This window comes from Callithrix jacchus, chromosome 3 (genome assembly GCF_049354715.1).
Source record: "Callithrix jacchus isolate 240 chromosome 3, calJac240_pri, whole genome shotgun sequence".
Taxonomy (NCBI): domain Eukaryota; kingdom Metazoa; phylum Chordata; class Mammalia; order Primates; family Cebidae; genus Callithrix; species Callithrix jacchus.
Window position 1 is genome coordinate 94,577,457 of NC_133504.1, and position 26,236 is coordinate 94,603,692.

General features: G+C 40.7%; 1 protein-coding gene and 1 pseudogene across 2 annotated transcripts in view; one reads left to right on the plus strand and one right to left on the minus strand.

The window, feature by feature from the left end:
- The first annotated feature begins 5,577 nt into the window (after positions 1-5,577).
- Positions 5,578-26,236, plus strand: part of MANBA (mannosidase beta) — a 123,369-nt gene continuing 102,710 nt past the window's right edge. For both annotated transcript variants that reach the window (XM_002745542.6, XM_054253117.2), the window contains exons 1-4: positions 5,578-5,804; positions 21,254-21,348; positions 24,028-24,133; positions 24,947-25,117. In XM_002745542.6, the coding sequence (XP_002745588.1) occupies positions 5,628-5,804; positions 21,254-21,348; positions 24,028-24,133; positions 24,947-25,117 (549 nt within the window). In that variant the 5' untranslated portion in view covers positions 5,578-5,627. The remainder of the gene's footprint in view (positions 5,805-21,253; positions 21,349-24,027; positions 24,134-24,946; positions 25,118-26,236) is intronic.
- Positions 10,429-11,822, minus strand: LOC100414957 (ribosome biogenesis protein WDR12 pseudogene; annotated as a pseudogene).

Here is a 26,236-nt window from a genome sequence, read left to right on the forward strand (position 1 = left end):
AGAGTTTGACTTTTTTCACTGGCAATATCTTTTGTAGTTGTCCCCCAGGTCTTGGATATTCTGTTCATTTTCTTTTGTACATTTTTCTCTGCTTTTTGATTTTGGATGTTTCTATTGACATATCTTCAAGCTCAGAGAGTCTTTCCTCAGCCATGTTCCATCTACTAACAAGCCATTCTTCATTTCTGTTATGGTGCTTTTCATCTCTAGCATTTTTTATTCTTTCTTAGAATTTCCATGTGTCTGCTTACATTATCCATCTGTTCTTGTATGTTGTATACCTTTTCCATTAGAGCCCTCAGTGTATTGATCATAGTTATTTTAAATTCCTGGACTGATAATTCCAACATCCCTCCCATATCTGAGTTCGGTTTTGGCACTTGCTTTGTCTTTTCAAGTTGTATCTTTTGCTTTGTAAATTTTTGTTGAAAGCCATGCATCACACCCTGAGTAAAAGGAATTGCCATAAATAGGCCTTCAGTGATGTGTTGGGAAGGAGTTAGGAGAGGGAAAATGGTCTAGTGTCCTCTTATTAGGCCTCAGTTGTCTAGTGAGCTCAGTCCCCTGGTCTGTGAACTTCTCAGTGCTTCTCAGCTATGTTTCATTCCTTAGATGGGGCAGAAGGTCTATGGGGAGCTGGAGTTGGATATTTTCCTTCCCCCAGGATGGTGAGGCTCTGATAAAACCCCAGTTGGTTCAGCTCTGGTAAAACAGTTTCTTTTGAGAGTGGGTCTTGTTAAAAATCACACAATCTCTGGCACATTCAAAATAGGTACTTTCCTCCTCCCTTGCAGGAAACATAAAAGAATTTTTCTTCAGTGTTCACTATGAGAGCTTTGTAGAGCTCTTGGAGGCAAATTTACCGAAGTACAGCTGCTCCCCTAAGACGAGGCCCCTTGGGAACTTTTAACTCTCAAATTTGTGCATATTGGTTCTCCAGTAATTTGTCAGTTATAGTCCAGGTTCTCCTACTTTATACTGGTTCCCACTGAGATTTCAGCTACAGGGCAATGGTGGGGGGTAGTGTGTGGTCTACTCAGGTAAGCTGTGATTGCCTGTGTCTACCAGTCTATTTATCTAATTTTGGCGGCAGTGGTTTGCCCTGTGACCTCATTTCTTGGATTCATCTAAGTAGAGTTACATATTTTCTTTTTTTAAAAAAAGACATTTATTTATTTATTATTGTTTCTTTGAGATGGAGTCTTGCTCTGTTGCCAGGCTGGAGTGCAGTGGTGTGATCTTGGCTCATGGCAACCTCCGCCTCCTGGGTGCAAGTGGTTCTCCTGCCTTAGCTGCCCAAGCAGCTGGGACTACAGGTGCGTGTCACCACACCCAGCTAATTTTTAAAATTTTTAATAGAGAGGTGGTTTCACCATGTTGGCCAAAATGGTCTGAATCTCTTGACCTCATGATCTGCCCACTTTGGCTTCCCAAAGTGCTGGAATTACAGGCATGAGCCACCATGCCCAGCCTGAAGAGTTGTCTATTTTCAATTTCTTCAGGTTTTTATTTGTTTTTAGCATAGAGTGATGACTTCCAAGCTCCTTACATGCCAGAACAAAAACTGGAAATCTATTATTTCTTTGACTCATGCATTATTTAGGAATGTATTTTTAAAAATATTCCAAATAAATGAGATTGTTTGGTTTATCCTTATTCCTAATTTTATTACATTTTGGTAAGAGAACGCTGCTTTCCATGCTATCAATTTTTGGGAATTTTTTGAAATTTTCTCTGTGGCTCCATACCTTGTCAGTTTTTCTTCAATGTTGTATATTACCTAAAACAGAATGTATCAGGTGCAGTGAGGTCTTTATGCCATTAGGTAAAGGATTTTGATTGTATGGTTTATAACTCAAGCTCTGTAGTTCACAACCTGATCACCTTTCCTCATCCTCACCCCCAGATGACCAAATAACATTGACAGTGATATTAAAATACAAATTTTATTTTTCTATTTAAGTCACTGAGAGATAGCTTTTTTTCTGTTACCAGAAATATTACAATATAGCAAACTTCTCATGAATTTTAAAATTAAACAGTTCAATTTAAAATTTTCGTCTTTGGCTGGGCATGGTGGCTCACACCTGTAATCCCAGCACTTTGGGAGGCCACAGCAGGCAGATCACAGGGTCAGGAGTTCGAGATCAGCCTGACCAACATGTTGAAACCCTGTCTCTATTAAAAATACAAAAATTTGCTGGGCATGGTGGCGCACACCTGAAATCCCAGCTACTCAGGAGGCTGAGGCAGGAAGATCACTTGAACCCAGGAGGCAGAGGTTGCAGTGAGCCAAGATCACACCATTTCACTCCAGCACTCCAGCCTGGGTGACAAGCAAGACTCCATCTCAAAAAAAATAAATAAATAAAAAGAAAATAAAATAAAAATTTAGTCTCATATCCAACTCAAACATGTATCTCCCCCACACACCTAGTTCAGAATTAACTGTGGCTTGTGGACTGCAGTGGATAAGGTGGGTGAGCTCTTTTTACAATCCTCCTTGCTTTACACAAATTCCCACTCTCCAATGCTTCTGGGCCTCCCTTCCTTCTCAGGTTGGTTGTAATGCCTAATGAGGATGGTGTGGGTTCTTCTTTCGAGACTTCTTCAAGGAAATTCTCTACTGCACAGTTTGCTGACTTAGGCCATGTGTCCTCTAGTTGACTTCTTGGACTCTCTTGGGTAGAGTCCCATTATACTAGCTCAAGCCTGGTTACTTCCTATGGTGTCCTCTTGGTTTATAGGAAAGTCATGCTTTATGCATCCTTGACACACCAAGTTCTAGTAATGTACATAGTTCCCACTACCTTCTCTCTTTCCTATAACATTTAGGGCTTCAAACTCTAGGGAAGTACATCAAACCTTTGGGCAGGATGCTTAAGGCCTGTTATCCCCAGTTCTGGGGATTCATCAGACACTATGAGTCTAAAGGAAAATATCCACTTCATGTCTCATTACTCTTTCATTTTCTTTCCCTTATTATAACTTCTGTATAATATCATGGGATTGGAATGTCCTTGGCCTTGGTATATACAGTAGTGTTCTAATGAGTTTACCAATTTTATATATTTAGATATGAAGGAAGTGTTGTCATATATCAAAGGGCCTAACTACCTCCATTGGCCTGCTGTGACAGGATACTGACCCTACACATCACTTAACCACTGTAGGTATTATTAATGTTTTTAAACCAGGGAACTATCACTTGTTCTAAATAATTCAAGTTTTGGGAAGCATCAAATGAAATAATCAAAATGAAATTTGTTTATACAGTGTAAAATATATCCATGACTATTTTAAACATTGTATTTGGTATCATAACTTTACATTACATAAGTTGAGAAGTTTTACAAATATCTCTAAATAAGGTTTATTTTTCCAAAAAACCATAGATAAAAATTATCCTATAACATGAAAACTTCATCATGTCATCCGTGCCAATTCCAATTTTAGGAAGAGTACTTATTAGGGCTTTGATTTTTCTTTGATGTTCTCTGTTGTCAAAGTGAAGTAACCTAAATGATGTTATGGTTGTATACTGGAATGAAAGGAGGAATGAGAATCTTCTATTATTGTTTTTCTAAAAATTATGTTTCTCAAGTATTTCTTTTTTTTTTTTTTTTTTTTGCCAATCAGTTTGAACTTATGAGGTTAGCCTTGAACTGATGACCTCACCTTCGCGAGCGCCATGACCTCCAGCGAGAGCCACTTTGGACCCCAGTATTTCTTAATATAACAGAATATATCCATATGCATGATTAAGGATGAAATTTCCTGTGATTTGGCTTAATGGAATCTCTGGGAGTTATGAAAAAATTCTTTTGCCCTTCTTGTTGCCATAAACCTTATCAGTGTTGCACAGACCATGGCTAGCCATTTAATGCCATGAATTATGGTATATAATTTGAATTGAGAGCTTTGTTTGTATCAAAGGTAAAAATGCTCTGGAGTGAATGAGGAAGGCTTTGAAGCAGTGAGAGCCTTTCCCCTGTAATATCACTGGGCATTGACAGTAGGATCTTGAAGAGGAGGCTTCTAATCCTATCTGACATTATATGACAGGCAAGTCACCTGATCTTTTTGTTGTTGTTTTCTTTTATTTAGAGTCTCTCTTTGTTGCCCAGGCTGGAGTGCAGTGGCGCGATCTCGGCTCTGCCTCCCGGGTTCAGGTGACTCTCCTACCTCAGTCTCCTGAGAAGCTGGGATTTCAGGTGTGCACCACCACGCCCAGCTAATTTGTGTATTTTTAGTAGAGACGGGGGTTTCACCATGTTGGCCAGGCTGGTCTCGGACTCCTCACTTCAAGTGATCCACCTGCCTCAGCCTCCCAGAAGTGCTGGGATTACAGGCATAAGCCACCGCACCTGGCCCTGATCTTTTTGAACTCAGTTCCCTCATCTGTAAACCCAGAGGCTTGGGTTGGATAATCCACACTGTCCTTAAAGACAAGATATACGGGGCTTGTAAATAATGCTCACTCTGCAAAGATATTGTCTGGTGTCTGCAGAATCAGGCAATTCCAAAGCCATTGTAAGGCAAAACAAAGCTCAGATTTGATGAGAGAAAATTTCTTTTCAAAGACTGCTTCCCAAGCATAAATATAAGGCAGATAACATCAACACAGGAGAGAGGCAGTCTATTTCATGCAATGTAAAATTCCCTCTCAACTTCTAGGATAATGGGACTCAGGTAGACCATTTGACCACAAGACCCTAAGTGAGTCGTTATTTCTTGGGTGCTGTGGCATTGTTAAGGACGATCACATATGTTAACTCATGTCATACTTATAACAACCTGAAAACTTCAATAAATGTAAATGTAGATTTTGCGGCTTGCCCAAGTCCCACAGTTAGTGAGTGGAGAGGATTTTAAACTCACCTGCGCGCCTGGTGCAGGTTCCAGAACCTCAGAGGCTTTATGAAACATAAGGACTTACTTAGGCCGTTAGTAACAATAGCTAACACGAGTATCCTCTCTGCGCCAAACCCCATGCTGCATGCTGTAGTCGCATTTCCTTGGTTAGCCCTCAGAACAACCTTGTGATTGACGCACTGCTAGTACTTGTTACTCTTTAAAGTGCGGGGTAGGCTCTGAGGCCCGCGAGTTGAGCTGCAGGGGGGTTAGTGGTACCTACTAGGTAAATGAAGGTCTGTGTAAACTTGGGGGAAGGGAAGTGGTGGGGTTGTCTCCCAGTTTCGGTTCTTGGAAGGAGTAAGGGGCCTCTCCAGCTGTGGTCTCCACGTACAGTCGGTCTCTGATCTCCCGAGGCTTTGTGCCACTTCGCGCCCAAGGGTCTTTATGTCCCAATTACGGTGCAAGGCTCTCCCCTCCAGTTGTATGTACTGAGGCGGCGGGAAAAAACATTGAGGGAGGGCTCAGACCGCAAGGCCCCCAGCCTGTAGCTATTCTCGGGGGCTGCAGCTCCCGCACACGCGACGCCCAGCTTCCCGCGGGAGCAAGCGCAGCCTCCAGGTTCCCTTCCCACCCGCGGCGGTGCCGGGAGAACGAACGCTCAGCTGACCTAGGGGCGGGGCCGGAACCTAAACCCTCGGCTCCTTTCCCAGCCGGTCCCCTGCAGCGTTGCCTTTCGATCCCTCCAGATCTCTGGGGTGCGGGTCCCCAAGATGCGCCTCCACTTGCTCCTGCTGCTCTCGCTGTGCGGTGCAGGCCCCACCGCCGCGGCGCTCAGCTTCAGCCTGCGGGGAAACTGGAGCATCTGCAATGGTAACGGCTCGCTCGAGCTGCCCGGGGCGGTCCCCGGTTGCGTGCACAGCGCCTTGTTCCAGCAGGGCCTGATCCAGGTACGGCGTGCGGCCGACCAACGGCGAGCCTGCGCCCGCCTTCCTTGGGTGCTGAGAGGGGCCCAGGAACCGCCTGGCAGCCCCCAGCTCTGGGCCGTTCGGGTCGATTTGGCAGTAACTTCCCCTTTGCATCTTGTGATCTGCGGGCGGGAAATGCCCAGGCTCTGGGGTACGGGCTGGACGGAGACTGAGCTACCGACCCGTGTGGGACATTAGTAACTCTGGAAAGCGGAAGTTTAGATAGAGAAACAGTGTTGCTACTAGCAGTTTACTTACTGCAGGCGTTCTCGACTGAAGCGTGTATACAAAGGGCATGCTGTCACTGACAAGCATAAGGTGGGGAATTACTGTCTCTGCTATCTGCACACTGCAGGGGACAACAGCGTTTTGCTAAGTAAGAGTTACTCTATCGAGTAACATCTTGGTTTTTTTATTTTCGTTTTTAAGCTCAGGGAGTCAGATTTGGGATTGATGCAGCATAGACATTGTGGAGAATGATCTACAAGAGTAAAGTTAAGTTTGTCAGTGCTAGTGTGGCTAATAATGGGTAAAGAATCACTTGATGAAGAAAGGTGCTGTTTCCTCTCAGGGTGTGTGTGTGTGTTTCCTCTCAGGGTGTGTGTGTGTGTGTTTCCTCTCAGGGTGTGTGTGTGTGTGTGTGTATCCCAATAGAGTCTCCAATTTACAGATTAGTTGTGGGGAACATTTCCTGTTTGGCTGCCTGTGTGCACTGGTTTGCAAACTGAACTGACTTCCATCCTCCAACTGCTTTTGCTGTTTCCTCTTGCACAGCCTTCCCACGTGTTGTCTTTGCTTGGGACAAGATGTGCTTGTAATTGATCTACTTGTGGGATGTATATATTGTCCAATCCTCATAATAACTGTATATAGTAAGTGTCCATATCTGAATTTAATGGATAATATGGAATTATGGAATACAGAGAAATTAGGAATGTGACTGATATCATACAGCAACTAAGTGGAAAGAAATGGAATTCTAACCCAGGTGGTCTCAACTCCATAGCCTGGTCTCTACTATGTGGTATGCTTACTTTGGTTTTTTGAAAAATCATGCGTTTTTGAAGCACTGTGGTTGACTTTCAGGAGCACCATTCTAAGTTTGTTTCTATGACAAGGTGATCACCTAGGGTTATGCAAAATTTCTGATATGGTACTTAGTAGTTTTTTTTCCCCTGATATGTGTATCAGAAAGGAGGTAATTGTTGTAAATGACACTGAACATTGTCAAATATATTTTTAGAGTAAATCATTCCCAATCTTAAGTACTGTGTTTTTAGTTCACAAACTACTTGTGATATAGAACACAGCTGACCACCGTATACCCTGAGCCTTTACTTATATCTGCTTTGAGAATGCCTGTGTTTATTTTGTGGGGTTCCTCCTTGCCTCATTTTACTGAAATAATTAAGCCAATGGGTGCTGGTATGTCAGCTCAAGCTGGTTATTCCAGTGCTTTGGGAGGCCAAAGTGGGAGGATTCCTTGAGGCCAGGACTTCAAGACCAGTGTGGCCAACATGGAAAGAGTCTATGAGGCTGAGGTGGGAGGATTTCTTGAGGCCAAGAATTCAAGACCAATATGGCCAACATAGAGAGATTCTATCTCTACAAAAAAAAAAAAAAAAAAAAAAATTAAGCCAACACAGAGCTAAGAAATAATGTTTGGTTATTACAGATAATGAAAATGAAGGTGCTCATAGTATGAAATAACTTCCTCATAGGAATAATTTAAAGAGATTTCTTAAATCTCTTCACAAATTCTTAGAAAAACTTTAATCGGGTGGATATGGGTCTCAAGTGGTAGTGGGATGAGAAATGGGAAGGCTTTTGGGGCTTAGGAAACACAAGGCCTATTGAAAATAATCATCGGGCTGGGGACAGTAGCTCATGCCTGTAATCCCAGCACTTTGGAGGCAGAGGTAGGTGGAGTTTAAGACCAGCCTGGGCAACCTGGTGAGACACTATCTCTACAAAAAATTAGAAAACTAACTGGGCGTGGTGGCATGCACCTGTGGTCCCAGCTACTTAGGAGGCTCAGGTGGGAGGATCACTTGAACCCAGGAGGTTGAGGATGCAGTGATCCATACTCCAACCTGGGCAACAGAGTGACACCCTGTCTCAAAAAAAAAAAAAAAAAAAAAAAGTAAAGAAGAAAAGAAAATAATTATCCACATCAGTATCAGTATTGTTATTCAGTAATGTGAGACTGCTTTATTATAACATCCCTTTTTAGTATTGACTTCAGTAAATATTCTAGTTTAGAGTAGACACTGGGACAAATACTGTGTTTGTATAAAAACTTGAGACATATCTTGGTGAAATCATTTATTTATTTATTCACCTAGTTAATTAGCTCATATTTATTTCATACCTCATATCTTGGTGAAATTATTCACTTATTTATTCATTCACCTAGTTAATTATCTCATAATTATTTTATACCTCATATCTTAAAATCATTCATTTATTTATTCACCTAGTTAATTATCTCATATTTATTTCATACCTCTGATGTGGCAGGCACTATTCTAAGTACTTGAAATTGAGTGTTAAAGAAAACAAAGTTCTTTCCCTAATGGACATTCTAGTGGAGGAGATAGACATACCCAACTAATAAATAATGTAATGGCAGGTGGTGCATTGAAGAAAATTTGAGCAGGTTAGAGGAAGAGACAATGAAGGCTGGTTGGAAAGCATTGCTATTTTTTCTTTTTTTGAGATGGAGTTTTGCTCTTGTTGCCCAGGCTGGAGTGCAATGGCACAATCTTGGCTCACCATAACCTCCACCTCCTGGGTTCAAGTGATTCTCCTGCCTCAGCCTCCAGAGTAGCTAGGATTACAGACATGTGCCAATATGCCTGGCTAATTTTTGTATTTTTAGTAGAGACGGGGTTTCTCCATATTGGTCAGGCTGGTCTTGAACTCTGGACCTCCAGTGATCAGCCACCTTGGCCTCCCAAAGTGCTGGGATTAGAGGCATGAGTCACTGCGCCTGGCCAGCATTGCTATTTCAAAAAAAGTGGCTGAAGATAGGTATTTTGATAAGGTGACTTTTAAACAGAGAGACCTGTTTGAAAAGGTAGCTTTTAAGGAGAAGTGCATTTCCAGCAAAAAGGAAAAAAGACAGGAGTGGGGAGGAGAGAGGCCCTGAGGCAGGAATGAGCTTGACAAGTTTCAAGACTAGTCAGCAGGCCAATGTGGCTGGAGTCCTGTGAACCAGAGGGAAGGAGAGGAGTTCAAAGTCTAGGGCAAATCATGTAGGGCTGTGAACTTTAGGAAACACATTATTTGACTTTTTATTCTACATGTGATGGGAAGTTATTGGGGCTTTGAGCTTAGAGTAGCATAATCAGATTTGCCTTTTTAAAGGTCATTCTGTTGTGTGAAGACTACAGTGCAGGAGAGTGGAAGCCTGGAGACCAGCCAGGGGACTGACTATTGCTGGTCTATGGGAAAGACGGCTTCTGGCTTGGACCAGCGTGGTGGCAGTGAAATGCTGAGAATGGTTGTGAGAACACATTTTAAATGTAGAAACAACAGGATTTCTTCAGCTGGATTTGTTGATGGATTGGGAGAGAGAAGAGGGAGGTGTAGGAAAATACCAGGATTTTTTTTATCTGAGCTGGTTAAATGAAATTTGTATTTAGTTAAGGGATTCTGTGGCTAGTCTTGGCTATTTCATAGGTGACTGGATTTTTCTGTACAGAATCTAAACCTTTGGTATCTTTTTTTTTTTTTTTTTTGAGACGGAGTTTCGCTCTTGTTACCCAGGCTGGAGTGCAATGGCGCGATTTCAGCTCACCACAACCTCCACCTCCTGGGTTCAGGCAATTCTCCTGCCTCAGCCTCCTGAGTAGCTGGGATTACAGGCGTGCACCACCATGCCCAGCTAATTTTTTGTATTTTTAGTAGAGACAGGGTTTCACCATGTTGACCGGGATGGTCTCAATCTGTTGACCTCGTGATCCACCCGCCTCGGCCTCCCAAAGTGCTGGGATTACAGGCTTTAGCCACAGCACCCAGCCAACCTTTGGTGTCTTAGAGAGACTTTTGGATTCTCTGTGAAGAGTTATGCCTTCAGCCGGCCTTTATTTTTTATTTTTTTGAGAGAGAGTTTTGCTCTTGTCACCCAGGCTAGAGTGCAATGGCATGATCTTAGCTCACTGAAACCTCTGCCTCCCAGGTTCAAGCAATTCTCCTGCCTCAGCCTCCCAAGTAGCTGGGATTACAGGTGTGCACCACCACTCCTGGCTAATTTTGTATTTTTAGTAGAGACAAGGTTTTGCCATGGTGGTCAGGATGGTCTTGAACTCCCGATCTCAGGTGATCTGCCTGCCTTGGCCTCCCAAAGTGCTGGTATTACAGGTGTGAGCCACCATGACCAGCCCTCAGCCTGTTATTATGCCACACAGTATAATAGGCATTAGGAATAAAAAAAGAAATTGAGGCCAGGAGAAATTTCTACTATAAGATTACATCAGAGTAGTTATACATGTGATTAACAAGCTAGTCAGAGGTATTCTTTATTTTATAAACACAAACTATTGTATTATAAATACAAAATAAACAAAAGATAGTTATATGTTAGGTATTATGAAGGGTGAAAACATTATATAAACTTCAAAAAGCTGCTATCTGCATCTCCATCAATGTAATTTCATGATTTTCTACCTATTTCGTTTGTAGAAATAATCTCTATGTTCAAATTATCATTCACTTTCATGCCCCCACGTGGAAAGTGGTAGGTGAATTTCTGTAGGAATACAATTTTTTGCCTGCTTGCCCACTCAAAAGTAGCCCTGTGTCTCTATCCAGTCTACACTCAGAACTTTGTCTTTATGAGCAGCCAAATCATACAACTTCTTGTATCCCACAACTTGATAATGTTATCTAGAGATCCTGAAATCAGTTGCTGTTCACGGGTAGGAGACCATTTTACTGATGTCACCCAACCTGTATGTGAAGTTAGGGACAGTGACACCAAAGAATGGTCTTTAGTTTGAGGATCCCACAGTCTGGTATGCCTATCTGGGGTTCCAGATGCTAAGTGTTTACAAAGTTGGAGAATGGGAAATGCAATTAAACAGTTTATTTCCTGTAGAAGTTTGACTTAAGACTGCCATACTCAGCATCCCACCCTGTAATTTTATGGTCCCAGGGTGCACTGCAGATATCTTTGGCATCTGACCATAGAACTGAGGTAACTGCTTCCGTGTGACCAGAGAGAGTCACTACGGGAGTCCCAACTGTTCTGTGTTCTCTGTTGATTTATGGATTCATCCATTTCATCTTTTCTTCTATAGGGACTGTAGACCAGATCTTTAGCATCTTATCCCAGGAGCCACTACAAAATTTAGTTCCTGAGCTATCAACAGCTATAGAATCTACACTTCCAGCATGACCTCTGCAGCATGGTAGGGCTTTCACTTTATTTCTCTCTATTCCACTCCCATAAGAGAACAGTCTGATCCACAGAGGCACTCAAAAATAAGCAAGATGAACTGTGTTTTTTTCACCCAGGCCACATCTTTTATAACATCCATATGTCCCACAATTGTCATTATTGACTTTCTTTCTAAGGACAAGATCTGAGAGGTCTTATCAAAAGAACCAGTCAAGATCCATTCCTCTGCCCCTTTAACTGAGAAGATCCACTCATCATGGAACATGCATTGCTTTGGCTGGGGTGAAGGGTACTTCTCCACATATTCTATTTCCACAACTACTTCAGATAGCATGTTCTCCAGTTCCATGTGTTTGACCAAGGACAGTCGTAGAAACTGGCCCTTAATAAGGAAATCAAACTCCATATGTTTGTGGAACTCATTTTTGTTCTTTAGCAATTTGTTGATGTTACTAGGGTCAGCAAATTCAGAAGTGGCAGGAATTGAGAAGGAAACATCATCTCCAGCATATTTCTTGTTATCAGTGTAGAAATGTGTTTGGAGCTGAGCCATAGCAAGGAGTACACACAGGACTTTTGAGTTAGTAGACAGAGAATGGGAGCTCCTGTCTCTTAGGCGTACAGAGAGGCCATTCAAAATTAGACTGCACAGGTAGGTGAGAAGCTGCAGTCAAAGCCTGGACTCTGCTTTTTCTCCTTGGGTCTCCTCCATCCTCAATCATTCTTTCTAAGGAGCCATGAGCCTAAGGAGTCTCCAAGCTGAGGTTATCACTCATAAGTACATTCTAATAATAGATATGCATCAGTGTACATTATACTTTTGTAATCTTTAAGTAGCAAAGAAGCAGTTTTTATGTGATTTTTTTTAACTTTTGGTGAATTTCCAACAAATATGAAAATAGAGATACATAAAATGAAATTTTATGTATCCATTACCTGGCTTCAACGTGATCAATTCATGGCTAATTTTGTTTCTTCCCTATACACTATGCCATCCCTTATTATTTTGTTTTATTATTATTATTTTTTGAGATAGGGTATTACTCTGTCTCCCAGGCTGAACTGCACTGGCATAGTCATGGCTCACTGCAGGCTTAACATCCCAGGCTCAAGCGATCCTCCCACATCAGCCTCCCAAGTAGCTAGAACTACAGGTACACACCACCATGCCCAGCTAATTTGTTTCTTTTTTGTAGAGACAGAGTCTTCCTATGTTGTACAGGCTGGTCTCAAACTCATGGGTTCAAGTGATACTCCCACCCTGGCCTCCCAAAGTATAGGGATTACAGGTGTGAGCCACTGCTCCTGGCTCCCTAATTATTATAATAAAAGCATAGGTATTTTCTCAGTAAACTAAGCCTAGGATCTTGGTTCTAATTTTTTTTTTCTGACATCTGTTGTTAGGTACTGGATCTTTTAAGTCCAATCTACAGTATCTTATAACCATTCTTGCCTTATCAACCTAGCTCATTGTTTTCTTTTGCAAAAAAAGAAGTCAATTAATTTTAATGACATTTAGAAACAGGTAAAGGATATAAATGGTAAACTTTTTTTTTTTTTTGAGACAGAGTCTTACTCTGTCACCTAGGCTGGCACTGTCTCAGCTCACTAAAACCTCCACCCCCTGGGTTCAAGCGATTCTCCTGCCTCAGCCTCCCAAGTAGCTGGGAGTACGGGCGCCCACCACCACACATGGCTAGTTTTTGTAGTTTTAGTAGTGATGGGGTTTCACCATGTTGGCCAGGCTGGTCTTGAACTCCTGACCTCATGATCTACCCACCTCGGCCTCCCAATGTCCTGGGATTACAAGCGTGAGCCACCTCACCTGGCCAAGAGTAAACAGTTTTAAAGGTAGGCTATGTTATGAAAAGCAAGTCTCCTTCCATCCCGGTGTTCTAGGTCTCCAGTTCCCTTCTACTGAAACAACCACGATTAACTAGTTTCTTTTGTATTTTTCCATAGATGTTATAAACATAAGTGAATAGATATCATAAATAGATTTATGTATTTCCCCCACAGATGACTGCATTCTATATATATAGTTTTATATTGACTTTTTTCTTTAACAATATATCTTAGATATCATTTCAGATCGGTACATGTAATAGAAATGATAGCTGTCATTTACTGAGTACACACTATGTACCAAGAACTGTTCTAAGCACTTTTCATAATTATCTTGTGCACTGCTTGTACTGATCCTGTGAGGTGTGTAGGTGTGATTACTATCTCCATTCTAGAACTGAGAGAACAGATGTACAGAGATGTTTCGTGAGCTTCACAAGGACTCAGAGGCATTAAGATTAAACCGGGGCTCAAACCCATGCAGAAAAGATTTCACCAACTGCCTCTTCCACCTGTCAGCTCCAGTCACCTCCTGGCGTCACCTCCTGGCAGTGGAACCATGTAGTTGCCCAGCCTCACTCTCTGAGCATGTGTGATGCCCTCCTCTGACCCCTCCTATCAGCTAAGAATCTGTCTCCAGGCATTTATTCTAACCTTTCATGAGTTCCAGTCCTGGGAACCCCACCACTACACTGTAGTTAGGTGTCACTTGTCTCTGTGTCTCCTTGAAAACCTTGCATAATACCTGGCACTTGTAGTGGGTCAAGGAAATGGTTGGTCTTGTTTTCCCTTTTAAATTATAGTCTCTTTGCTCAGAAAATAAAGATTCTCCTTAAATTGCAACTCTTTTTCACTTAGAGTTGTGTTAGATGGGAAGTAATATTTACAAACTTAAGGATTTTAGAAAAAGATAATATTAAGGCTGAAAAAAACGTGTTTCCAGACTCGTCGGCTGGGGATCTCTTGTACCTGTGTACCCTTTGAAGTAAGAATCATAGCTGAAGATCCCGTTTGACAGTGGAGAAACTGAAGTTTGGAGAATATAGATTCTTCTGAATGAAACACTGGCATGGTTGATACTGAGTGTCAACTTGATTGGATTGAAGGATGCAAAGTATTGATCCTGGGTGTGTCTGTGAGGGTGTTGCCAAAGGAGATTAACATTTGACTCAGTGGACTACAAAAGGCAGACCTGCCTTTAATCTGGGTAGGCACAACCTAAACAGCTGCCAGCAGAGCCAGAATAAAAAGCAGGCAGAAGAATGTGAAAAGACTAGAGTGGCTTAGCCCCCCCAGCCTATATTTTTCTCCTATGCTGGATTCTTCCTGCCCTCAAAAATCAGACTCCAAGTTATTCAGCTTTGGGAATCTAACTGGCTTCCTTGCTTCTCAGGTTGCAGATGACCTATTGTGGGACTTTGTGATCATGTGAGTTAATACTACTTAGTAAACTCCCCTGAGTAGACTCAGCAGAAGAGGATTTTAATAATCAAGTGAATAGGATGACCTGTTCTGTGGACACCACTCAGCCTCTTTCCCCAGCCATTCCTGTCATTGCCCAAAGGGCCCATGAACAGAGTGGCCATGGTGACAGGGATGCAGGTTACACATGGACTTAGCAACATAAACTTCCACTCACCAAGGCTGACCTGGATATGGCCACTGCTGAGTGCCCAATTTTCTAGAGCAGAGACCGACACGGAGCCCTTGCTATGGCACCATTCCTTGGCATGATCAGCCAGCTACCCGGGGGCAGGTTAATTATATTGAACCTCTTCCATCATGGAAACAGCAGAGGTCAGAGGTTTGTTCTCACTGGAATGGACACTTACTCTGGACATGGGTTTGCCTATCCTTCACGCAATGCTTCCGCCAAGACTACCATCCGTGGACTCACAGAATGCCTTATCCACCATCAAGGTATTCCACACAGCATTGCCTCTGATCAAGGCACTCACTTTACATGAAAGAAGTGCAGCAGTGGGTTTATGCCCATAGAATTCACTGGTCTTACCATGTTTTCCATTATCCTGAAGCAGCTGGATTGATAGAACGGTAGAATGGCCTTTTGCAGTCACAATTACAATGCCAACTAGGTGACAGTACTTTTCAGGGCTGGGGCAAAGTTCTCCAGAAGGCCGTGTATGCTCTGAATCAGCATCCAATATAGGATACTGTTTCTCCCATAGCCAGGATTCACAGGTCCAGGAATCAAGGGGTGGAGGTGGAAGTGGCACCACTCACCATCACCCCTAGTGATCCACCAGCAAAATTTTTGCTTCCTGTTCCCACAACATTGTGGTCTGCTGGTTTAGAAGTCTTAGTTCCAGAGGGAGGAATGCTGCCACCAGAAGACACAACAACGATCCCATTAAACTGGAAGTTAAGATTGCCACCTGGACACTTTGGGCTCCTCCTACCTTTAAGTCAACAGAATTATGTTAGGCATAATTATGACATTATTGTCTTTATTTGGAGATTATATATGATCTCAGAAGATGTGTATGAATTGAAGTTGACAAGCGGTAGATTTGTGGTGGTTAATACTGTTAACTTGATTAAGAAGGGAGTTACAGTGTTGGCTGGGGTAACTGACTCAGACTATCAAGATGAAATCAATCTACTACTCCACAATGGAGATAGGGAAGAGTATGCATGGAATATAGGAGATCCCTTGGGGTGTCTCTTAGTATTACCATGCCCTGTGATTAAGGTCAACGGGAAACTGCAACAGCCCAATCTAGACAGGACTATACGTGGCCCAGACTCTTCAGGAATGAAGGTTTAGGTCACTCCACCAGGAAAAAAACTATGACCTGCTGAGGTGGTTGCTGCAGGCAAAAGGAATACAGAATGGATAGTAGAAGAAGGTAGTCATCAATACCAGCTATGACCATGTGACCAGTTGCAGAAATGAGGACTGTAAGTGTCATCAGTATTTCCTCCTTGTGTTAAAAACAGGCATGTGCATGTATACACTTGTACTGAGAAAATATCTTCATTTTATTTCCTTTTTTAAATCATGCAACATAAAATTTATTGACTTCTTATCAGCATTTAAGTGTTGTTAAACTTTATGTTATAGCATTTGGATTGGATAATGGTGGGTTTTCAGTTGTACGAAGGATAGTTGTATTATGTTAGGCATAATTACGACATTATTGTCTTTATTTGGAGATTATATATGATCTCAGAAGATGTGTATGGATTGAAGTTGACAAGGGTTAACTTGGTTAACACTGTGTGTCAACTTAGTTGGATTGAAGGATACAAAATATTGATCCTGGGTGTGTCTGTGGAGGGTGTTGCCAAGGGAGATTAACATTTGAGTCAATGGGCTGGGAAAGGAAGACCTACCTACCCTTAATCTGGGTGGGCACAATCTAATTAGCTCCTAGCATGGGCAGAATAAAAAGCAGGCAGAAGAATGTGAAAAGACTAGACTGGCTTAGCCATACACCCTCTGTGTGCTGGATGCTTCACAGAGTTTGTGGTGGCAAGCCATTTGTTTCAAAGGGTCTTGAATTCTTTTGGTTTTCCTAGTATGTACCCATGGTGGCTCTTGGAGTAAAAGTTCACAATGTGAGTCTCCATATGCTGTTCTGTTTGTCCAAGTGGGAGATGCACATTAGTCCTGTCTCCTATCTGCCATTTTATCTCAGTTTGCCAGATAATTATGTATCTTAATCCACATTTTGCTTGTTTTTTGATACACATTTCTTAACATTTATTTATTTTTTCCCAAGTGTCTAAGAAAACAATGCCTATAAACAAGATAGTTGAAAAAACTTTCTCCATTTAACTCTATTCAAAGTAGTTGTATCTGGGGTAAAGTCTGGCATTGGTCTGAAGCACAACTGGGAAGTGGAAAAGCTATGCCGGTTAAGTAGTCTCTATATCTATAATCAGGTATAAAGAGGGAGTCCAGAGGCTTACTGAGATAATGAGACTGATGATATTGTCATTTGCATGCTCTGATGACACATGGTTTGTTGATGTACAGTAAATATGGTAAGTATGGTAAGTATCAATTATAAATAGCTGAGACACACACATGGCATGTTTATTTCATGGTTGCTGCTTTATAGGTAGCACTGACATTTTAACTATTGATGGTGTTGTGATGTTAATGGTAGTACTACCTAATGATTAAGTATATGGACCCTGGAGCCATCTTTCCTGGTTCGGAGTCAGTCCTCCACCACTGAATAGCCCTTTGAGTATGCGCCTTAGAGTCTTTGTTGGTAAATGAGCATGAGAATAGCACCTACCCCAGAGGGTCGTAGGCAATAACTTTTAGCTATTATTATTCTTGTTCCAGTTATCAGCTGGTATAAACATCTAAGTATATGTAGCCTAAGGCACTGTAGAATAGTCCAAAGAATGCAGACCTTGGTGTTAGAATAGTTGGTTTCTTTCCTCAGAGTACATACTTCTGCTTAGTTGTGGGACCTCAGGAAAGCTACTTTACTTTTTGGAGCCTTAGTTTCATCCTCTATTAAAGAGTATTCACTGTACCTGTTTATTATGAAGATCAGAGTGTATGAGTGCCTAATTTACAGGCTGATAAACAGTAAATGGCTGACAAATGATACTCTTATTTGTTTAAGGGTTCATGGGTTTGCCTAACAGCTCAGCCACTGACATGGGTCCTTAGTCATGAGAGGTAACCCTGAGCTCCTGTTTGCTATAAATAGGTTTCAGAATTTCAATATGATCAAATAGGGTTAGACCAACCTGGAACCAAATTAAGTTGGTTGATTAGCATTTGGAATAGTTATTTTAAATGTAATTTAAACCTCTATAACTTTTTTTTTGTATTTTCTCTTAGAGAAAAATTTTTAGTAGACTATTTTTTTTTAACAGCAGTTGTAGGTTCACAGCAAAGTTTAACAGAAAGTACAGTCAGTTCTCACACACCTCCTGCCTCTTTGCATGCATAGCCTCCCATTCTCAACACTCCCTACCAGAGTGGTACATTTGTTAGAATCAGTGAACAGATATTGACACATCTTTAACACTCAAAGTCCACACTTTACATTAGGGTTCATTCTTGGTTGAGCATGCCGTGGGTGTGGACAAATGTATAATGACTTGTATTCACCATTGTAATATTGTAAAGACTAATTTCACTGCCATAAACATTCTCTGTGCCCTGTTTATTCATCCCTCTCCTCTGCTTAACCCATGGTAACCACGGATCCTTTCACTGTCCCCACAGTTTTGTGTTTTCCATGTCAAGAGTCAAAATTATAACAAATTTAGTTAAAGATCAAATTGGTTTTTATTTGTCAGCACTCATTCTACAAAATACAATGAGAGCTCTCATGGGCAGTGGAAGAACAGTGGGTTTTGTAAGGAACAAATAAACAGAACAATAGGAAAAAAACTAATTGATTGACATCAGATTCTTCAGGTTACTTTTCTAAAAAGGGTAAAAGCAAAGACAACTGGCCAGTGTGGTGGCTTATGCCTGTAATCCCAGCATTTTGGGAGGCCAAGGTCGCAAGATTGCTAGAGCTAAGGATTGTGAGACCAGCCTTGGCAACATAGTAAGATCCCCATCTCTAAAAAAAAAAAGAAAAAAAAAAGAAAAAATTAGTTGGGCATGGTGGCATACACATGTAGCCCCAGCTCCTCAGGAGGCTGAGCTGGGAAGATTGTTTGAACCCAGCGGGTTGAGGCTGCAGTGAACTGTGGTCATGTCACTGCTCTCTGCCTGGGTGACAGAGCAGAGCTAGAACTGTCTCAGAAAAAACAAATGCAGAAAGAACTTTCTTACTCAGTTGAACTGGAATCTCAAGTTTTCAGGAAAAACTGTCCTGTTTGGGGATCTACCTGCTTAGTTGAAGGTTCAGTTTGATTAAGTGTGATACTTAGCATGAGTGACTATTTTGGTTTGATCTGGTCTGCTGGGGCCTACTACAGGAGCTCAGTCAACAACAGCCTCCTATAATTTTTATTTAACATCCAGAATGTCATATAGTCAAAATCATACAGTATTTAGCTTTTTCAGATTGGATTCTTTAAAGTAAAATAAAATTTTTAACCTGTAAATTATGTTTGTGTTAAAAAAATATATCTGGAAAGATTGCCCTCTCGAACCAACTTGCAGCTTCCTTCAGGGAGCTGGAAGACAGGAAGGGGACTTGTGCCCTGCCAACCAGATCATCAGCCAGCCCTCGAGCTTAGAGTGTTGATGTATTGTGACTGAATTGCTCTCACACCTTCGTTTTCAAGATATTTTTAACTCTATTGGACTAAGTCCACAGTGTAGAGTTATTAATAGGGCTTGTGGGATTGACATGGTCATGCTAGTAATTAGGTGTCTCTTCAAACCTGTGTCTGTAAATATGTGTTCCATGTTTGTTCATTGGAGAGGCCAGGCCCTGTGTGGGAGAAGAGCAGAAAAGGAAGTGGCTGGGCCTGGCACTCGGCATTTAACAGAACAAAACCTTACCATTAACCGAAACTTAAGGGCCAGTTTGGTGATTATCTATTGTTTTAATTCTCATCAGTCACTCTCTCCTGTAGTAGCTTATCAACATATTTCTTCCAGTTAGGATTGGTTTCTGGCAGATACCTATCTTGATCTTGATACATACTCAGTGATATTATAGTGCCTCTTATAGATTTTCCCTGGGCAACTGCCTAACTGGCCACTGCCAGCCTCATGTGGTCATCTGGCTCATACCTATGTGGAACTTAGACAGAGTTGGTTTTTCCTTCTTTACCTGAGGTTACAGTCCCTAGGGAAATAACCCTTGGCCCTGTCCCTGACCAAGGAAGGGAAGCCCCTCCTTGCCTCCATAGTTTCTTTCTATGTATTGTTCATGGATAAATGAACTGATTTGTTTGCCACTTTCTGTTCTGCCTCCTGTCTTGAGTCTTCCTCTGGGATAAAAAGACTGGAAAGAGGCCAGATGCGGTGGCTGACGCCTGTAATTCCAGCACTTTGAGAGGCCGAGGCGGGCAGATCACCTGAGGACAGGAGTTCGAGACCAGTCTGACCAACATGGTGAAACCCCGTGTCTACTAAAAACACAAAAAAATTAGTCAGGTGTAGTGGCGCATGCCTGTAATCCCAGCTAATTGGGGGGCTGAGGCAGGATAATTGCTTGAACCTGGAAGGCGAAAATTGCAGTGAGCTAAGATCACACCACTGCACTCTAGCCTGGGCAATAATAGTGAAACTCCATCTCAAAAAAAAAAAAAGTATTGGAAAAAGAATGGAAAAGGGGGAGAAGAAAGACCTAAGGATTTATGAAAAGGCAGACTTGGGTGTAGACAGTCAGATGGAGCAACATCTATGAATACCTAGGAGGCGAGTCATCTTGGGCAGGGGTTAGCAAACATGTTCGGTAAAGGGCTAGATACTAAGTATTTTAGCTTTCAGAGCCATATGGTCTCCATCACGTCTGCTCAACTCTGCCACTATAGCACGAAAGCAGCCATATGTAAAATGTAAAGGAAAGGGCATGGCTGTGCTCTAGTAAAACTTTTTTTGTAGGCACGTGTCCATTCTTACTTAGCTTGCTAGCCACGCAGAAACAGGCAGTGAGCTGCATGTGGCATGTGGGTGGCAGTTTGCTGATCTGAAGTAGGATAATATAAGTAACCTGATGTTAATAAGTTTTGAGTGTTTGTGCTGCCTATGTATTCTCTGTAGAGATCCTTTTCATGCTCACTTAGCTAAGTGAAAAAGAACTAGAAATGCTAAATGAATCCAATGAGTGGAAGGGAGCTGTGCTGTCTTTTGGGCAGTAGAGAAGTATTCCCCCTGGAGGCTGGCTGGGACAGTGGCAGCAAAAAGCAGAGTGAGACCCACAGAGCAATGAGAGACTGCTGGCTACACACCAGATTCAGTCTTTCATTCTCTGCTGATACCGTGGTGGTTTTGTGTCTGGTTTTAAAAGGGGAAGCCAATCTTTATGTCCATCCATTTTCTTTAATAGTGAATCGGTATTATTTATATCTCAGAGAATTATTTCATTTCAGGTAATTTGTTGAAATTTTCCCTTTCACATTTGTTAATATTAATGATCTGACCTCTTTGTACTACTAAGAGTTCATTAATTTTTAGGTGATAAATAGCTGTTGTTAATAATTTATTTTATGTTTGTTTTATTGATTTATTTGTGCATATTTAACTCTCTACCATAATGTTACCTTGTATCAACAGGATTCTTACTACAGATTTAATGACCTTAACTACAGATGGGTCTCTTTGGATAACTGGACCTATAGCAAAGAATTTAAAATCCCCTTTGAAATTAGGTATGTATGTTTGTGGATGTATCTTTATTATTATTTGAACTTTGCTTCTTTTTCTTTCTAGGCAAAAATCTTGTGTTTTGTTTGTTTAGGTTACATATCTGAGAGTTAAGCAAGTTGAAAGCCTTGTACTATGAAAGTGAATATATGATTTATGTTTTGTTTTGTATATGAGGATGGTGCTACTCATCATCAGTAATCAAATTGGGTCTTATGGAGTCATTTTTCCAGTGGTTATAATGGAGTCTAGACCTAGTTAGTTCTCTTATATAGATTTCCTCTTTCCCACTCCTTCATAATCATTAGAGTACATATTTCTTATATTGTCTAGTAGGATTAGAAATGTATCATTTGCTCTATGTAGTGCTAACCAGCCATTGAGACTATGACCTTGACCTATACTATGTGGTGAGGCCAGGAGGTGAAGCACAGGTATTGTTTTTAGCAATGTTCTGTTATTATTAGCAAACATTTCCATATGAGGCAGAATGTTACCCAAAGGTAGCACCACTACTGCTGAATGAAGAAAAATTCCTTCTGTTCCTTTTATGTGATTTTTGGGAGAATTAATTACTGGTCTTTTAAAGGGGAAGAAAAGCCAGAATATTGTTCTCAATATCATGGAGTTACTGCTGTGCTCAAGGCTTTTTTTTTACAGATAATATTTAGAATATCTTTCATAATGGTTCTATTTCACCTTGAACTCAACATATCCAGTTGACTTTCTCCCTCAAAACTAACTTTATATTCTAACAGCTTCATTGTTTCTCTTAATGTAACTCCGTTTTCCAATCTATGCCTAAGGTGCTTTTGGCTTATGACATCTTTTCTTCATCTTCCTGTCTTCAGTCTGTTCTGAGTCTTGTGAATTTTTGTCTAACATTTCTCTTGGTTTGGTCCCTTCCATCTTATTTCCATCTTTCCATCTTTGCCTAGAAGATGAGTGCCAGGAAAGAGGCCAAAGCTGCCTAATCAAATTCTTGCTTTGTTCTTTTATTTCCCAATCTTTTCTATTTAGAAACGTTAGATTAATCATCCCAGAATGTTGCTTTTGCCAAGACAGGTGTTCGCTCAAGAATACCAAGTGTCTCTTTTACTTGGCAAATCAAGTATAAACTTCTCACTTGTTTGTGAAAATACAGCTGAATGATGTCTGTCACTGTAACACTGCCTGCACCCTTCTGGGATTTGTCCATCTTTATTCTCCTTAGCTCCCCAGCCCAAATTACACATATGAATCAATTGCCTAAAAGCAATTAATGGTTCATGCTGTCCTTGTTTTGGTTTTGTTCTTTGCAAGGTTAAGAGGTCCCTGCAAAGAGCAAAGGGTATAAGGGGTGGTGGAGTAGAAATGCCTCTACCCAGGCATTTCTACTTAGTCAAACAAAACAAAACAAACAAAACTTTATTAATATATAATTAACATATTGTATAATTCAGGCATTTAAAGTATATAATTCAATGGTTTTTAGTATATTTCCCGTTACAAAACCATCACCACAATCCATTTTACAACATTTTCCTCATTCCCCAGCAAAATCTTATACCCAGTAGCAGTCATTTCCCATTTCCTATTCCTCCCTCCCCTAAATTCTTATCCTAGTCCTAGGCAACCACTAATTTACTTTCTGTCTCTCTGGATTTGCTTGTTCTGGATACCTCATATAAATGAAATCATGCAATATGTGGGCCTTTGTGACCGCCTCTTTCACTTAGCATAATAATATTTTCAAAGTTCATCCATGTTGTAGCATGTATCAGTACTTTATTCCTTTTTATTGTTAAATAATATTTTACTGTATAACACATTTTATTTATTCTTCTCTTCATTAAGTTCTTGTTTCCATCTTGAAATCTTTTCTTATGAGATAAACTCTGATTGTAGTTGTTCATCAATATTGCCAGCCAGCCAACAAATGCCAACCAGATTGCAGACTCCTTAAATTCAGAGACTACTATAGTTTCCTGGAAGGCTTAGCAGAGTGCCGGGTGCATAATATTCACTTATACATGATAGTTTGCTAATGTGTTCTCTTACATAGTGTCAGTAAATGTGGTTTCTGAGAACATTTTGTGTCTATTATTTAACTTGGTTCTTTTTTTGTTTTTGAGATGGAGTCTCGTGCATGCAGTGGCTCAATCTCCACTCACTGCAACCTCTGCCTCCTGGGTTCAAGCAACTCTCCTGCCTTGGTCTCCCAATCAGCTTGGATTACAGGCGCCAGCCACCATGCCTGGCTAGTTTTTTGTAATTTTAGTAGAGACAGGGTTTCACCATGTTGGCCAGGCTGGCCTTGAACTCCTGACTTCAGGTGATCTGCCCGCCTAGGCCCCCCAAAGTGCTAGTGTTACAGGTGTAAGCCACTGCGCCCAGCCTAACTGGTTCTCATGATAACTTTCTGAAGTATTAACTAGCAAAAGTAAATATATTTGGAAATTATAAATTGTGCTCTTGGTTTTATGATGACTTATTGATACATTACAGAGAAAGATAAGCTGGATCACTCAAAGAATTTAATATGTTTTAAAGCAGTACTTCTGAAAATGCCACTGGAAACTGCCTTTTAAAAATATATTTTTGTGTGTGGATATTTATTTCTTTAGGCCTTAAATAATAAAAAAGAGACTTATCTAAGTTAATGTTTTATACATCTTGTCTTAAAAATCTTTTCTTTTTTTTAGCAAATGGCAAAAAGTAAATTTGGTTCTTGAAGGAGTGGATACAGTTTCAAAAATCCTGTTCAATAAAGTCACTATTGGGGAAACGGACAATATGTTCAATAGATATGTAAGTATATAATGACATCAGGTTAAAAAAAATTTATGTATGTTTATGTTCATTGCTTTTGTGAGTAGAGAAAAGTAATTGGCCATGTGACAAATACAGGCTCATTAAAGCACTGGATGAGTTAGCTTCATTTCTCAGTTGCCACATTTGTGGAATAATGGAAACCTTACAAACCCCATGAGGTTAGTGTGGGAATTTAATAAGCTAATTATATAAAATGTTGGCAAGTTCTTGGCTCATAGGAAGTGTTCAAAATATGCCAATCCCTTCTCTAGTGATGCCGAGTTTTATTAGCAATGTTGACAAATGATTTTAAAATAAAATGCCATTTCTTTTCTGGAATAGTTACGTTAAGAGGTTATATCCTGATCTTCCTTTTCTTTCAAAGGTAGACTTTTCAAAACAAAAATAACTCATGACTTAGAAATGCATCTGGTCATACCAGAGAGGCAGGTTGTCATGAAGTGTCTAGGAAACCCTTGGCAGTTCAAGACCACATGTAAGTAGACAGAGTAGACCTTCCAGAGCTAACGCTATTTTTTGCTCTATGCATTTCCGTAGGACCATAATTCTGCCAGGAAAAATAGAAGAAGAAACCTAGAAACCTGCATTGAGTAGGAAAATATGCTTAGTTTTAACTAAAAGTGGGCAACTAAGTGATACTACAGTATTTCAGAGAAGTGTTTCCTCTTGCAAGGAGGCGAAACCTAGATTGGCATTATATTATGCAGCCACAAAATGCCATTATCTAAAATTTTACACACAAGACTGCTTTCACATCACGAGTTTGTCTGTTTGTTCCCTTTAACTTAGAGCTTTGATATTACCAATGTGATCAGGGACGTGAACTCCATTGAGCTGCGTTTCCAGTCAGCGGTGTTGTATGCAGCACAGCAAAGCAAAGCTCATACTCGCTACTGGGTACCCCCAGACTGCCCTCCACTTGTGCAGAAGGGCGAATGCCACGTCAACTTTGTTCGGAAGGTAATGGTCTGTCAAACAGGTGGGGTTTTATTTTTGAGGATGGGATATGCTGGCACATGAAATGCTTATTTGAAGACTCTCATGGCAGTTCAGAAGTTAGGAATCTCTTTCCTGATCCCTTAGGGGGATTTGAAAATTTGAAATAAGAACCAAAAGATTATTTGAAATTTTGTGGAGAATCTTTATCTTTTTCTAAGTTTTATTCCTGAAGCATGTTTCAGAACTTAGGTAACAGAAAAAGAAAGGAAAAGAAAAATATGTGGCTGATAATGGAACTTTAAAAATTACTTTTTAACATTTAGGTTTATCAAGCTTTTCACCAGATTGTGAAAATGTATTAGTGATTCTTGTTTCTAGGAAGCCTTCTGCAAATATTAGTATATTTGATGATATGTTCTTGCATCTTACTGACATGTTCTTATAAAATTAACGAAAAAATAACAAAGTCCACAAAAGCGATTATTTTTCCTTGAGTCTGATTTCAGTCTAGAAGACTTGGATCTATTTTACTACATGGCTGAATTAGTATTCTATGTGGCATTTGTTTTTTTTAATGTTTATTTTATTTTATTTTGTATTAAAAATTTTTTAATTATGTAAACTGTGCAATTTATCATTTTAATAATTATACGTATACAGTTTAGTAGTGTCACTGCATTGTTGAGTGACCATAGAACTTTCTCATCTTCCAAAATTGAAACTCTATACCCATTAAACAATAGCTCTCTAATTCCCTCTCCCCAGCACCTGGCAACCACCATTCTACTCTTTTCTTTCTTTTTTTTTTTTAAAGACTGAGTCTCACTCTGTCACCCAGTCTGGAGTACAGTGGTGCAATCACAATTCACTGCTGCAGCCTCCATCTCCTGGGCTCAAGCAATCCTCCCACCTCAGTCTCTTGAGTAGCTAGGACTACAGACAAATGCCACCATGCCCAGCTAATTTTTGTATATTTCTGTAGAGACAGGATTTTGCCATGTTGCCCAGGTTGGTCTCTAATTCTTAGGCTCAACCAATCCACCCACTTTGGCCTCACAAAGTGTTGGGATTACAGGTGTGAGCCACCATGTCTGGCCCATTCTACTCTTTTCTATGCATTTGATTCCTCTAGAAATCTCA